The 16193-nt window shown below is 39.2% G+C and overlaps 1 protein-coding gene across 2 annotated transcripts in view; it reads left to right on the top strand.

Annotated features, from left to right (window-relative positions):
- Positions 1-16193, top strand: part of LOC100660418 (nuclear body protein SP140-like protein) — a 55982-nt gene that overhangs the window by 23749 nt on the left and 16040 nt on the right. The window contains exons 6-8 of one of the 2 annotated variants that reach the window (XM_023557780.2): positions 6404-6490; positions 7710-7763; positions 13556-13621. In XM_023557780.2, the coding sequence (XP_023413548.1) occupies positions 6404-6490; positions 7710-7763; positions 13556-13621 (207 nt within the window). The remainder of the gene's footprint in view (positions 1-6403; positions 6491-7709; positions 7764-13555; positions 13622-16193) is intronic. The other variant, XM_023557781.2, reaches the window with a different exon arrangement.

The raw sequence follows: 16193 nt of genomic DNA, 5'->3' as shown, positions 1-16193 counted from the left end.
AAGGACACCATGCTTGGCACAGTAGAGTGTCACCAAAAAAGAAGAAGACCCTACCCTGAAGGGGATGAATTTACACAATGGCTGCAACAATGGCCTCAACCATAGCAATGATTGTGAGGATGGCACTGGACCGGGCAGTGTTTTGTTCTGTTGTGCAAAAGGGTGACTATGAGTTGGAACCAACTGGAAGCACCTAACAACAATAACAAGTATGGTTTTTTGCTATGTTACTATAATCCAGGTATTCCTTAACATGCAGCGTCTCACTTAAGCCTCCTAACAACCCTACGATAAGAGTTTTGTTATCCTCGTTTTTCAGGAGAGTAATACTGGGGTATGTGGATATTTAGTGGTTTGTGCAAGATCACAAGACTAGGAATTAGCCAAGCTGGGACTCAAGCCCTCTCAACCACACCAGTTAAGAGCAGGGATTCCAAGGCTTCACTGCCTGGGTTCAAAGATTGGCCCTACCGCTCACTGACTTGGGGAAGCTATTTAATTTCTCTAGGCCTCAGTTTCTTCATCTATAAATACATAAAAATAATAGTAAGTTTGTTGTAGAGCACTTAGAATAATTGTTGGCACAAAGTAATTGCTATGTAATTCTTTACTAGTCTAACTCCAAAGACTAGGTAATTGATCACTGCTTTAAATTTTGAGATTTTTCTCCTGAGACACACACTGTAAAGAAAATCATTTTCAACCCTAGAGTAGCAGTGGCAAAAACAACCTTCAAGCCCAAAGAAGATTCTCCATCTCTAAACTACAATACATTTCACTTCTTTGTTAAATGATTAGTGTTGACTTTTCTTTGGAAATGACAAATGTAAGAAAAACCACAAGAATACAACCAGCCTTGTTTTTTTGTGGAATGTCATTAATATATATCCTTGCACAGGATTTATAGCTAAGACATTCTAGATTTAAAACATTTACTAATGCCTTTAAATAAAATTTGGATCTATTTTAATAATGATATTTACTCTTTTGAATAAAAGCAAATTGTTAAAAGCATAAAATAGGCATGAAAAAGTACAAAGTGTGCCATTTTTGTAACTTTTCTATACATCTAAAATTTTTTTTTTTAAGTTTTTTGTTTTAAAAATACTTATATGTTGAATAAGCAAAGTGTATTTGCCAACAGATGCTTAGAGTGGTGCTTCAGGTAAGTTATATTTATGTCATCTCTGAAAACTCAAGCTTATAATAATTTTCTCCTTCTTTATAATCACCCAAATGATTTGAAGATAACGTGAGAACCGGGGCACTGGAGTCTTTCAGTCTGGAGTTCAAGACTCGGCTCCTCCAGCCATCAGCTGGAGAACGTGGTGTATTAGTTCATCACCCTGAACTATAGCTTCTGCGCCTGGTAAAAATGGGGAGAATAATAGTATCCACCTTATAAAGTACTGTGAGGATAAGATAATCAAATTAATGCATGTAAGAGACTTACTATAGTACCTGGCACATAATAGGTATCCTGACCAAGGTTAGAATTACTATTGAACCATTAACCTTTTCAAATTTTGTTTTTACTCTGTTATTTTGAATTGAGATCAAATTCACATGCCGTGAAATTCACGGATTTTAAGCGGACAGTTCAATAAGTTTGGACACATCCATGCCGCCTTTTGATGAACAAAAATCTCATGCCTTTTCTGTTATCTATAGTCTGAAATTGTCTTCAAAATATGGAATGATATTACAATATATAGTCTATCTATGAAAAATCTCCACCGTCTCTCCCTCCAACATAAAAAAACCCACTGCCATCGAGTCGATTCACGCCTTCTAAAATATCTCCTTCTGGCTCACAGTCCAGGTTAAATCCTGGGAGGGACTCAATGCAGTCATTTCAACCATGCTTCCCCTGCAGCCCCAAGAGGCTGACGACAAATCAGTTTTAGTTTCAGATCACCAGGGAAGGCATTTCTACAACCTCCTCAATCGCCTATGTCAGAGCTCAGCAGCATTTAACACTAGAAAGTCGTGTCTCTGACCTTTAAATGAGTAATGACAACTAATATTGACTTACTGCTTTGGCAAGGGTCACTAGCTGAGATGAGGTAGGAGAGATGTGTAAACCTGGCAGCATGAGTGCATATGTGTACCTGCGGACAAGGGTGAGAAGTGACATCAGCTGAGGTGTGCTGTGTAAAGAGTGAGCAACAAGCAGCTTCAGCCCTTAGTCCCACGGGCTAAGCCAGGTCTACCATGGCCAGATCCTTTGATTTGGGGAAGAGGGAGAGGGAAAGGCAGAAATCTGCATTTTATGTGGAATATGAGTTTTTATATAAACTTCTAAAAAATAAAACACCCTGTAGGCCAAAAAAAAAAAAAAGGTCTAACGTATGTAGAAAATGTATTCAGAGATTCACCTACTATTAAGGGCAGTGGGAATAGAATGGGATGAATGGAGGGATTAGCAATAGTGATTAGTAAAAATGAAAAGAACCTCATCGTGAGGGGAAGTTGTTGTTAGGTGTCGTCCAGTTGGTTCCGACTTATAGTGACCCTATGTACAACAGAGCGAAACACTGCCCAGTGCTGCAGCATCCTCACAATCATTGCTAGGTTTGAGCCCATTGTTGCAGCCACCTTGTCAATCCATCTCCTTTAGGGTCTTCCTCTTTTTTGCTGACCCTCTACTTTACCAAGCATGATGTCCTTCCCCAGGGACTGGTCACTCCTGATAACACGTCCAAAATATGTGAGATGAAGTCTCGCCATCCTCACTTCTAAGGAGGATTCTGACTGTACTTCTTCCAAGATAGATTTGTTTGTCTTTCTGGCAGTCCATATGGTATATTCAATATTCTTTGCCAACATCATAATTCAGAGGTAATCTTCTTCGGTCTTCCTTATTTATTCATTGTCCGTCTTTCACATACATGAGGTGACTGAAAACACCATGGATTGAATAAGGCACACCTTAATCCTTAAAGTGACATGTTTGCATTTTAACACTTTAAAGAGGTCTTTTGCAGCAGATTTGCCCAATGCAATATGTCCTTTGATTCACTGACTGCTATTCCATGGACATTGATTGTGGATCCAAGTAAAATGAAATCCTTGACAACTTCAGTATTTCCTCCATTTATCATGATGTTGCTTATTGGTCCAGCTGTGAAAATTTTTGTATTCTTTATGTTGAGGTGTAATCCATAGTGAAGGCTATGGTCTTTGATCGTCATCAGTAAATGCTTCAAGTCCTCTTCACTTTCAGCAAGCAAGGTTGTGTCACCTGCATATCTCGGGTTGTCAGTGAGTCTTCCTCCAGTCCTGATGCCATGTTCTTCTTCATATAGTCCAGTTTCTTGGATTATTTGCTCAGCATACAGATTGAATAAGTATGGTGAAAGAATACAGCCCTGATGCACACCTTTCCTGATTTTAAATCACACAGTATTCGCCTGTTCTGTTCGAATGACTACCTCTTGGCCTGTATACAGGTTCCTCATGAGCAAAATAAAGTGTTCTGGAATTCCTGTTCTTCACACTATTATCCATAGTTTGTTATGATCTACCCAGTCAAATCCCTTTGCATAGTCAATAAAACACAGATAAATATCTTTCTAGTATTCTCAGCTTTCAGCCAAGATCCATGCGACCTCAGCAGTGATATCCCTTGTTCCACATCACCTTCTGAATCCTGCTTGAACTTCTGGCAGTTCTTTGTCAATAAACTGCTGCAATCCTTTTTGAATGATCTTTAGCAATATTTTACTTTCACATGATATTAAAATTGCTTGATAATTTCTGCATTCTGCTGGATCACCTTTCTTTGGAATGGGCACAGATGTGGATCTCCTCCAGTAGTTTGGCCAGGTAGCTGTCTTCCAATTTTCTTGGCATAGACAAGTGAGCACTTCCGTCGTTGTCTCTGTTTGTTGAAACATCTCAGTTGGTGTTCTGTCAATTCCTGGAGCCTTGTTTTTCGACAGTGCCTTCAGTGCAGCTTGGACCTCTTCCTTCAGTACCGTCGGTTCTTGATCATATGCTATCTCCTGCAATGGCTAGATGTCAACCAATTATTTTTGTTCCAGTGACTCTGTGTATTCCTTCCATCTGTTTTTGATGCTTCCTGCGTCATCTAATATTTTCCCCATAGAATCCTTCAATATTGCCACTTAAGGCTTGAATTTTTTCTTCAGTTCTTTCAGCTTGAAAATGTTAAGCATGTTCTTCTCTCTTGGTTTTCTATCTCCAGGTCTTTGCACATTTCATTATAATACTTTACTTTGTGTTTTCAGGCTGCTTTTGAAATCTTCTCTTCAGATCTTTTACTTCATCATTTCTTCCTTTCGTTTTAGCTATTCTATATTCAAGAGCAAGTTTCAGGGTATCTTCTGACATCTATTTTGACCTTTTCTTCCTTTCCTGTCTTTTTAATGATCTCTTGCTTTCTTCATATATGATGCCCTTGATGTCATCCCACAACTCGTCTGGTCTTTGATCACTACTTTTCAATACATCAAATCTATTCTTGAGATGGTCTCTAAATTCAAGTGAGATATACTTAAGGTCATACTTTGGCTCTCATGGACTTATTCTAAATTTCTTCAGCTTCAACTTGAATTTGCATATGAGCAATTGATGGTCTGTTCTGCAGTTGGCCCCAGCCTTGTTCTGAAAGATGGTATTGAGCTTTTCCATCGTATCTTTTCACAGAAGTAGTTGATTTGATTCCTGTGTATTCCATCTGGTGAGGTTCACGTGTATAGTCGCCATTTATGTTGCTGAAAAAAGGTATTTGCAATGAAAAGGCGTTGGGCTTGCAAAATTCTATCATATGATCTCTGCAATGGTTTCTATCAACAAAGCCATATTTTCCAACCACCAATCCTACTTTGTTTTCGGCTTTCGCATTTCAATCACCAGTAATTATCAGTGTGTCCTGCTTGCATGTTTGATTGATTTCAGACTGCAGAAATTGGTAAAAATCTTCAATTTCTTCATCTTTGGCCTCAATAGTTGGCTCACAAATTTGAATAATGGTCATATTAACTGGTCTTCCTTGTAGGCGTGTGTATATTATCCTATTACTAACAGCTTTGTACTTCAGGATAGATCTTGAAATGTTCTTTTTGATGACAAATGTGACACCATTTCTCTTTGTCATTCCCGACATAGTAGATCATGTTTGCCTGATTCAAAATGGCCTGTACCAGTCCATTTCAGCTCACCAATGCCTAGTATATCGAGGTTTATTCATTCCACTTAATTTTTGACGACCTCCAATTTTCCTACATTCATACTTCCTACATTTCACATTCTGAGTGTTACTGGATATTTGCCGCTGTTTCTTCTCATTTTGAGTGTTGCCACATCAGCAAATGCAGGTCCCAAAAGCTTGATTTTACCCACATCATTAAGGTCAACTCTACTTTGAGGAGGTAGCTCTTCCCATCTTATTTTGAGTGCCTTGCAACCTGAGGGGTTCATCTTCTGGCACTATATTACACAAATGTTCTGCTACTATTCATAAGATTTTCACTGGCCAATTTTTTCAGATGTAGACTGCCAGGTCCTTCTTCCTAGTCTGTCTTAGTCTGGAAGCTGCACTGAAACTTGTCCACCAAGGGTGACCCTGCTGATATTTGAAATACTGGTGGCATAGCTTCCAGCATCATAGCAACACACAAGCTACCACAGTATGACAGACTGACAGTGTGAGAGGGTTCTTCTTCGTACATTTTTTTCATGCCTGTTAATACTATTGCTTGAATTTAAATAATGATTTCTATCTCCTTACCTTCTATGGAAATCAAAAAGCTTAGCATACCTATGTTGGTTCAAAATTTAATCATTTTGTCATAAAATTGACAAAACCTCCCAAACAAATTGACAGACTTCAGATCAATTACTTTAAAATTTAAATGAACATTTCTGATCAGTACTATCCATCATTTGTTCTTCTGTGTCTGGCTTATTTCACTCAGCATAATGTTTTCAAGGTTTATCCATGTTGTAACGTACATCAGAACTTCATCTCTCTTTACGGCTGAATAATATTCCAGTGTATGTACAGACTGTTTATAATTCTGAGCCCTTATATAATGTAATCATTGATCAGTTGGGATGAGTTTCAAACAGGTTCTGGTAGTTACTTTTTAGTATTTTCAGAGAACAATTAGTTTTCTTCCTAGATGGACACAAACTTTTATTTATTCTCAGGGCTACAAATAGGAAAATGAAAAGCAAAGGAAAAGAAAAGGAGCTGAAAAAGACTAGAAAGCACAGCTCTGCTGGATTTCAGATGTGGTTATTGGAGCAGGTCTACTTTTTCCAGAGAGCAGTTCATCTTAACCCAGATTATCACATGCAGCATGACAGCCCTGGGGACTCTCCCCTGGTCACTCTCCTGGGATCCATGGACAGTCATTTTCTTGTTTCTCTACAGCATCCTCTGAACTAGGCACTCCCCAGATGAATAAAGAAGGAGACTCAGAAGAGCTTGCTCCTACCCTACTACCCCATGATGGACAAGGTAATGATGACTTAGAAAATAATAAAAACAGAAAGAAACAGGCTTTTGATAAAAAGAAAAAGAGAAAAGGGGAAAAAAGCAGAGAGACTTAAAGAAAGAGCTGGATATAGGGAGGGGCAATGAAAGGAGATTTCAAAGGATGCTATAAGAAGAAGGGGACCAATAAGGGTGCAGAAAAGATGCTCACTGGTGGGACAAATGAAAAGCCTTCATAAATTGCAATGTTGGCCTGGGAGCAGAAATCCTAGCACCTGGAGCTGAAAAGTGTTCCCATGTCATGTGTTTCTCGAGAAGGGTTCCAGGTGCCCAGGAGGCAAGAACTGAAAGTAGTCAAACATCTGATATGACATGATGGGTAAAGTCTGCCCCAGGGTTTTGGGGTGGAGATGGCTGAAGAGGTTCCATAGAACCAGGGTAGGGCTGTGGAAGGTGGTGCAGTCCATCCCAGAGTCCTGTTCTTTGCTTTTGCTTGACCTAACCCTTCTGGGAACTGCAAGGAGGCAAGCGATTATTATAAAGTCGAGTTTAACAGGATAGGCCCTGTGATGATGTAGTAGAAATGCCCTCCTAAAAATGGCAGTATTTTGTTTACTCTATTAACCCCACCCCCAGTGCCATCGAGTCAATTCCGACTCATACTCTATTAAGACAATAATAATAAGACCTTGGGTTTTTACAGTGATTTCCACCTCTGTCACACAAAAATCCATGGAGCCTAAGAAAGCCAAGTACACTTCTACTGGTAGATAATAGCGTCACTTTGTCACAACCTGAGAAAGCCTTCAAATAACAACAGCTCTTGCTACTTAATTGTCAGGAGGAAAGACTTCAGATCAACTAGTCTTAAAATCTAGTGCATATTTTTGATGGATGTCCCCAGCATGTCATTGGTTTATCTTACTTAATCTTCAAAAAAAATCTTCAGATGTAGACAAGTTAACTGTTCTTATCCCTGAGGAATATGGAGTGCATAAATATTTAAGAGTCTTTTTTCAGTCTCATTGGGAAATAAAGGAAGATCCAGAGTCTATCCTGGACTCTTAGATCCTAATTCAGTAGGTTTTTGGTTCCTTTAGAAGGAAGAGAGAGATGGTAATCCAAACATTTTTGTAAACTCAAGCCTTCTGCAATATGAATTGTCTTCAGATCTGTAACATTTATAAATTACAGTTCCTTCACCATCACCTGTTATTTTTCACCATCACCTGTTATTTTCTAGATACCATAGATACTGGAAACAATTCTACTTTGAGAAAACAAAAGAGAAAAAGAAGTAAGTATGAATAAAAATTTACTTGATTTTTGATGTTACAAATAAATGGCTTTTTAAAAAATATTTTTAAAAATTTATTGTGGTAAAATGTGTGTAACAAAAATTTGCCATTTTAATCATTTTTAAGTGTACAATTCAGTGACATTAATTATATTCCCAACGTTGAGCAACCATCACCACTATCCATTTCCAAATGTTATTTACCATCCTAAACAGACATTTAATACTCCTTAAGAAATCACTCCCCATTTCCCCTTCCTCCCAACCCCTTCTAATGAACACTAAACTTTTGTCTCCATGCATTTGCCTATTCTAGGTATTTTTTTATAAGTAGATGCTATGATTGAATTGTGTCCTTCAAAAGTATGTGTTGTAAATTCTAACCCCTATACCTGTGGATACAATCCCTTTTAGGAACAGGGTTTTGTTCATTATGTTAATGAGTATTATATCAGTGTAGGGTCTGCGTTAAACCAAACAACTTTGATGTATAAAAAGAGCAGATTAGGCACAGAGAGGGAAGCACAGACAGAGGGGAAGATACACACCACATCAAAGATCGCCAAGGAATGGAGGAACAGAAGCTAGATAGACCCTCCCACAGAGCTGACAGACAGCCTTCCTCTATAGCTAGTGCCCTGGATCTAGACTTCTAGCCTTCTAAACTGTGACAAAATTAATTTCTGTTCATTAAAACCACCCACCTGTGGTATTTATTATAGCAGCACTAAGAAACTAAGACAACAGGATCATACAATATTTGTCGTTTTGAGAATGACTAATTTCACTTAGTATAACGTTTTCAACATTCATCCGTGCCATAGCATGTATCAGAAGATGATTTCTCTTTATGGCTAAATAATATTTCATTGTATGTATAGACCATATTTTGTTTATCCACTCATCTGCTGGTGTTCACTTGGGTTGTTTCTACCTTTTAGCTATTGTGAATAGTGCTGCAATGAACACTGGGTACAAGTACCTGCTTGAGTCTTTGTTTTCAGGTTTTTGGGTGTATACCTAGGAGTGGAATTGCCGGGTCATATGGTAATTCTGTGTTTAACTTTTTGAGGAACTGCTAAACTGTTTTCCACAGTACCACACCATTTTATATTTCCCACAAGCAATGCACGGGGGTCCAGTTTCTCCACACCCCTGCCAACAGTTGCTATTTTGTTTTTCTCACAATAGCCATCCTAGTGGAAGTGAGTGATATCTCATTACGGATTTTGATTTGCATTTCCCTAATGGCCAATGACATCTTTTCAGGTGCTTTTTTCGTGTCCTTTTCCCACTTTTTAACTGGTTTGTTTTTTTGTTGTTGAGTTGCAAGAGTTCTTTATATACTCTGGATATTAACCCCCTATCAGATATATGACTCCCAAATATATTCTCCCTTTCTGTGCATTGTCTCTTCACTTTCTTGATAAAGACCTTTGGTGCACAACCATTTTTTAATTTTGATGAAGTTCAATTTATCTGTTTTTCTTTTGTTGCCCATGTTTTGGTGTCATGTCTAAGAATACATTGCCAAAAACAAGGTCTTAAAACTTTACTCCTATCTTTTCTTCTAAGAATTTTATGGTTTTAGTTATTACATTGAGGTCACGGATCCATATGGAGTTAATTTTTGTACATAGTGTGAGGTATAGGTTCAACTTCATTCTCTTGCATGTGGAGATCCAATTGTACCAGCAACATTTGTTAAAGGGACTATTCTTTCCCCACGGGATGGACTTGACATGCTTGCTGAAAATTATTTGGCACAAATGGATGTTTTAATGCCAAAGTTTCATTATTATTATTATTTACTATACCGTGGTAGAATAGTGCCCCATGTATTAATTTTCTAGGACTGCCATAACAGATTACTACAAACTGTGTGGATTTAAAACAACAGAAATTTATGGTCTCACAGTTACAGAGACCAGAAGTCCAAAATCAAGGTGTCGGCCGGGTTGGTTCTCCTGGAAGCTCTGAGGGAGGATCTGTTCCATGCCTCTCTCCTAGCTTTCTGGTGCCTCCTTGCAACCCTTGACCTTCCTTGGCTTATAGATGGATCACTCCAATTTCTGTCCTTGTTTTCATGTGGCATTCTCCTCTGTGTGTGTCTATGTTCAAATCCCTTTCCCTTATGAAGACACCAGTTATTGAATTTAGAGCCCATCCTAAATATGAAATAATTTTATCTTGAGATCCTTAATTTATTACATCTACATAGATCCTATTTCCAAGTAAGATTACATTCTGAGGTTCTGAGTAGACATGACTTTTTAGGCGACACTCTTAACCCACTGGGGCCCTGGAGGCACAGTGGTTAAGAGCTTGGCTGCAAACCAAAAGGTAGGCAGTTTGAATCCACCTGCTACTCCTTGAAAACCTTATGAAGCAGTTCTACTCTGTCCTATAGGGTCGCTATGAGTCAGAATCAACTTGATGGCAACAGGTTTGGTTTTAGTTTTTATTTACATACTACATCCCCCTAAAGATGTCCAAATCCTAATCCTCAAAATCTGTAATCTGTTACCTTACATGGTAAAATGGACTTTACAGGCATGGTTAAGATAAGGACCTTGAGATGGGGAAATTATCTTGGAATATCTGGGTGGGCCCAATCTAAGCACAAGGGCCTTAAAAATGGAAAACCTAGGCCTCATACAGAGCAGGAGAAAAATGCAGAACAAAATTCAAATTCACAAAAAAAAAGACCAGACATACCGGCCTGACAGAGACTAGAGGAATCCCTGAGACTATGGTCCCCAGACACCCTGCTAACTCAGAACTGAAGCCAATCCCAAAGTCCACCTTTTAGCCAAAGATTAGACAGGCCTATAAAACAAACAATAACATACGAGGAATGCGCTTCTTAATTCAATCAATTATACGAGACCTAATGGGCAACACCTGCCCAAAAGCAAAGACAACAAGGCAGGAAGGGACAGGAAAACTGAATGAATGGACATGGGGAAGCCGAGACGAAAAGAAGAGTGCTAACACATTGCAGGACTTGCAACCAATGCCACAAAACAATTTATGTATAAATTATTGAGTGAGAAACTAATTTGCACTGTAAACTTTCACCTAAAGCACAATAAAATAAAAGAAAAAGAGAAACCTTTCCCAATTGTGGAGCGAGGGAGATGTGACTATGGAAAATTGGCCAGAGAGATGAAATGTTGCTGGCTCAGAAGACAAAGGAAGGGCGCCACGATCCAAGGAATTTGGGTGGCTTCTAGAAGCTGGAAATGATTTGCTTCTGTAAAGACTACAGCCAAGAAAACCCTATTGGCCAGCTCTACTCTGTCACACAGGGTCACTATGAATCAGAGTCGATTCAATGGCACCCAACAATAGATTCTCCCCCAGAGTGCCAAGGAAGAAACGAAGCCCTGCTGACCCTTTAGTTTTAGACCAGTGAGACCTGTGTTAGATACCTAATTCATAAAACTGTAAGATAATATATTGTGTTGTTTTAAGCCACTAAGTTTGTGACAATTTGTTATGGCAGCACTAGGAAACGAATACAGACTTTGGTACTTGTAAGTGGGGTACTGCTGTAATAGATACCTAAAAATGTGGACATGGGTTTGGAATTGGGCAGAGGCTGGAAGAATGTTGAGGAGAATGATAGAAAAAGCTTAGGTTTCCTTGAACAGACTGTTAGTAGAAATATGTAAGCTACAGACACTGCTAGTGAGGACTCAGAAGGATGTAAGAATTTATATTGTCTTACGAGAATACCTAAATCATTGTGAGTAGACTGATACCAAATTGTGTCCATCCATTCTCCTGATAGACACCTCAATTGTTTCCAGTTTTGAGCTGTTATGAAAAAGATGCTATGAACATTCTTGTACAAGTCTTTTTGTGGGCCTATACTTTCGTATCTAAGTATAAATACCCGGGAATGAAATCGCTAGACATATGTTTAGTTTTATAACGAATTGCCAGGCCTTTTCCCAAAGGGGTTGGGCCATTTTACACTCCTATCAAAAATGCACAGTTCTAGTGACGAATCTCTGAAACATTTCATAACATGGAGGAACCTGGAAGGCATTATGCTGAGTGAAATTAGTCAGAGGCAAAAGGACAAATATTGTATAAGACCACTATTATAAGATCTTGAGAAATAGTATAAACTGAGAAGAACACATACTTTTGTGGTTACGAGGCGGGGAGGGAGGGAGGGAGGGAGAGGGTTTTTTACTGATTAATTAGTAGATAAGAACAGCTTTAGGTGAAGGGAAGAACAACACTCAATACATGGAAGGTCAGCTCAATTGGACTGGACCAAAAGCAAAGAAGTTTCCAGGATAAAATGAATGCTTCAAAGGTCAGCGGAACAAGGGCGAGGGTTTGGGAACCATGGTTTAAGGGGACTTCTAAGTCAATTGGCAAAATAATTCTATTATGAAAACATTCTGCATCCCACTTTGAAACGTGGAGTCTGGGGTCTTAAATGCTAACAAGCGGCCATCTAAGATGCATCCATTGGTCTCAACCCACCTGGAGCAAAGGAGAATGAAGAACACCAAGGTTACACGACAACTAAGAGCCCAAGAGACAGAAAGGGCCACATGAACCAGAGACCTACATCATCCTGAGACCAGAAGAACTAGATGGTGCCCAGCCACAACCGATGACTGCCCTGACAGGGAGCACAATAGAGAACCCCTGAGGGAGCAGGAGATCAGTGGGAGGCAGACCCCAAATTCTCATAAAAAGACCATACTTAATGGTCTGACTGTGACTAAAGGAATCCCAGCAGTCATGGTCCCCAAACCTTCTGTTGGCACAGGACAGGAACCATCCCCGAAGACACATGAAAGGGACTGGACAGTGGGTAGGAGAGAGATGCTGATGAAGAGTGAGCTAATTATATCAGGTGGACACTTGAGACTGTGTTGGCATCTCCTGTCTGGAGGGGGGATGGGAGAATAGAGAGAGTTGGAAGCTGGCAAAATTGTCACGAAAGGAGAGACTGGAGGGGCTGACTCATTAGGAGGAGAGCAAGTGGGAGTAAGGAGTAAGATGTATATAAACTTATATGTGACAGACTGACTTGATTTGTAAACGTTCATTTGAAGCTCAATAAAAGTTAATAAAAAATAAAAATCAATAAAAATAAAAGAAAAAAAATGTACAGTTCTAGTTGCCCCACATCTTTGCCAAAATTTGGTGTTGTCAAGCTGTTTGTTGATTTTATTTTTAGCCCTTCCAGTGGTTGCATTGTTGTTGTTGTTGTTGTATGCTGTTGAGTCGATTCTGACTCATAGCAACCCTATAGGACAGACTAGAACTAACTGCCTATTAGGGTTTCCAAGGCTGTAATCTTTACAGGAGCAAATCACCACATCTTTCTCCTTTGGAGCCACTCGTGGGTTTGAACCACTGACCTTTTGGTTAGCAGCTGAGTGCTAACCACTGTTGGTTTTAATTTGTATGTCCCTTTTGACTAATGATGGAAACCCTGGTGGCATAGTGGTTAAGAGCTACGGCTGCCAATCAAGAGGTCAGCAGTTCGAATCCACCAGACACTCCTTGGAAACCACATGGGACAGCTCTACTCTGTCCTGTAGGGTCACTATGAGTCGGAATCAACTTGACAGCAACGGGTTTGGATGATGAATGCTTCTTCAAGTGCTTGTTGGCCATTTGTATATCTTTCTTTGTGATGTAGCTGTTCCAAACTTTGCCAAATTGAAAAAAAAAAAAAAAAACTACCACATATAAGACTTGTAGAATTGTTTTTATAGCTCTGAATGATTAACTTTATTCTTTTTTGTTGGAAGGAAAAAAGAAAGGGCATTCTTGGACAAGAATAAAAAGGAAAGGTCAGAAAAACATACATCAAAGAGGTAAGCAGGAAAGTGAAGCAGTCCTATCTTTTGAGTTTATTAAGGCACTACCCATTGCATACTTGGAGGCCCACCATCTCCTGAGGGATGTGAAAGCCTCATAGCTACTATGTCAGTTACAGTATAGGCTAACATGCTGTAACAAAGAGGCCTGAAAATATACGTAGCTCCTGATTTACAACAAATTGCCATTGTGCTAACTTCATCGTAAGTCAGTTCTGTCGTAAGTTGAATACCTCATTTTTTTTTTTTTTTAGTTCTCGTTATTATTGCCATAGCCTGCTATACGGCAGTGTTTTGAACAGCAAATTATAACAGTGAACATCTGCAAGTGAGAATGATAAAAAGCAGCAAATTACGTGCTGCAACATTGTATGTAATACACATTACAAAAAATAAGATATACAGAAAAAAAGTTCTTAAGTGCACTTCGTCATAACTCAAATATGTCTTAAGTCCAGGGCTACCAATATAGTAGCTTAATTTATCTTACCTGTAATTGTCCGGAGGTAAACGATCCAGGGTTAAAGGGGAGGTACTAATGTTCTCCATATGAGGCCTTCTTTGCTAGGTCCAAGAGAATATTTATTAATTTGGAAAGATGTTCCAAAAAAAGGTTAGATGAAGAAAGCAGACTGTAAGATGTATTGATTGGGGGCATATTTATAAATATGTGTGTATGTAAAACATATGTATACATATGTGTGTTTGTAAAAAATACGTTTTTATATATCCATAATTCATTCTCTATACATTTATATCTCTTTCTATAAAAAATAGAGACATTAAAAAAAAGTTGCCATCCAGTTGATTCCCACTCGTAGCAACCCCTTGTGTTACAGAATAGAACTAGGCTCCATAGCATTTTCTTGGTTGATATACAACAAAAGACTCATTGCATAAGGTAAATCTACTGCAAAGGACCTCTTTAAAGTGTTGAAGAGCAAAGGTGTCACCTTAAAGACTAAGGTGCGCCTGACCCAAGCCATGGTATTTTCAATCACATCATATGCATGTGAAAGCTGGACAATGAATGAGGAAGACCGAAGAAGAATTGACGCCTTTGAATTATGGTGTTGGTGAAGAATATTGAATATACCATGGACTGCCAAAAGAACGAACAAATCTGTCTTGGACGAAGTACAATCAGAATGCTCCTTAGAAGCAAGGATGGCGAGACTGCGTCTTACATACTTTGGACATGTCGTCAGGAGGGATCAGTCCCTGGAGAAGGATATCATGCTTGGCAGAGTACAGGGTCAGTGGAAAAGAGGAAGACCCTCAATGAGGTGGATTGACACAGTGGCTGCAACAATGAGCTCAAGCATAACAAAGATTGTGAGGATGGCTCAGGACCAGGCAGTGTTTCCTTCTGTTGTGCATAGGGTCGCTATGAGTTGGAACCAACTCAACGGCACCTAACAAACAACAACAACCATAGGGTTTTCTTGGCTGATGTACAACCTGATATATCCGTATCATTTCACCATACTTATTCAATCTGTATGCTGAGCAAATAATCCAAGAAGCTAGATCATATGAAGAGGAATTCAGCATCAGAATTGGTAGAAGGATAATTAACAACCTGCAATATGCAGATGATACAACTTTGCTTGCAAGTAAAGTGGACTTGAAGCACTTACTGATGAAGATCAAAGAACACAGCCTTCAGTATGGATTACACCTTTACATAAAGTAAACGAAAATCTTCACAACTGAACCAATAAGCAACATCATGATAAATGGAGAAAAGATTGAAGTTGTCAAGGATTTCATTTTACTTGGATCCACAACAATCAACACCCATGGAAGCAGCAGTCAAGAAATCAAACGATGCATTGCATTGGGTAAATCTGCTGCAAAAATACCTCTTTAAAGCTTTAAAAAGCAAAGATGTCACTTTAAGGACTAAGGTGCGCCTGACCCAAGCCATGGTGTTTTCAATCGCTTCATATGCATATGAAAGCTGGATAATGAATAAAGGAGGCTGAAGAAGAACTGATGCCTTTGAATTACAGTGTTGGCAAAAAATACTGAATATACCATAGACTGCCAGAAGAACAAAAAAATCTGTCTTGGAAGAAGTACAGCCAGAATACCCATTAGAAGCAAGGATGGTGAGATTTTCTCTCACATACTTTGGACATGTTATCAGGAGGGATCAGTCCCTGGAGAAAGGACATCAGGCTTGGTATAGTAAAGGGTCAGTGAAAAAGAGGAAGACTCTCAAGATGGATTGACACAGTGACTGCAACAATGGACTCAAGCATAACAACAATTGTGAAGATGGCCCAGGACCGGGCAGTGTTTCGTTCTGTTGTATATAGGGTTGCTATGGGTTGGAACCTACTGGATGGCACCTAACAACAACAACAATCTGTAAGGAAGCAGATCATCAGGTCTTTCACCACTGGGTGGGTTTGAACTGCCAACCTTTCTGTTAGTAGTCTAGTACAAACTGTTTGTGCTATACAGGGGCCTATATAGAGACATAAAAAAACCAAAATCCAAACCCATTGCCGTTGAGTCAATTCCAACTCATAGCCACCCTATAGGGTGGAGTAGAACTGCC

Source organism: Loxodonta africana, chromosome 6 (genome assembly GCF_030014295.1).
Source record: "Loxodonta africana isolate mLoxAfr1 chromosome 6, mLoxAfr1.hap2, whole genome shotgun sequence".
Classification (NCBI taxonomy): Eukaryota; Metazoa; Chordata; class Mammalia; order Proboscidea; family Elephantidae; genus Loxodonta; species Loxodonta africana.
This window is presented reverse-complemented; position numbering and strand designations above follow the sequence as displayed.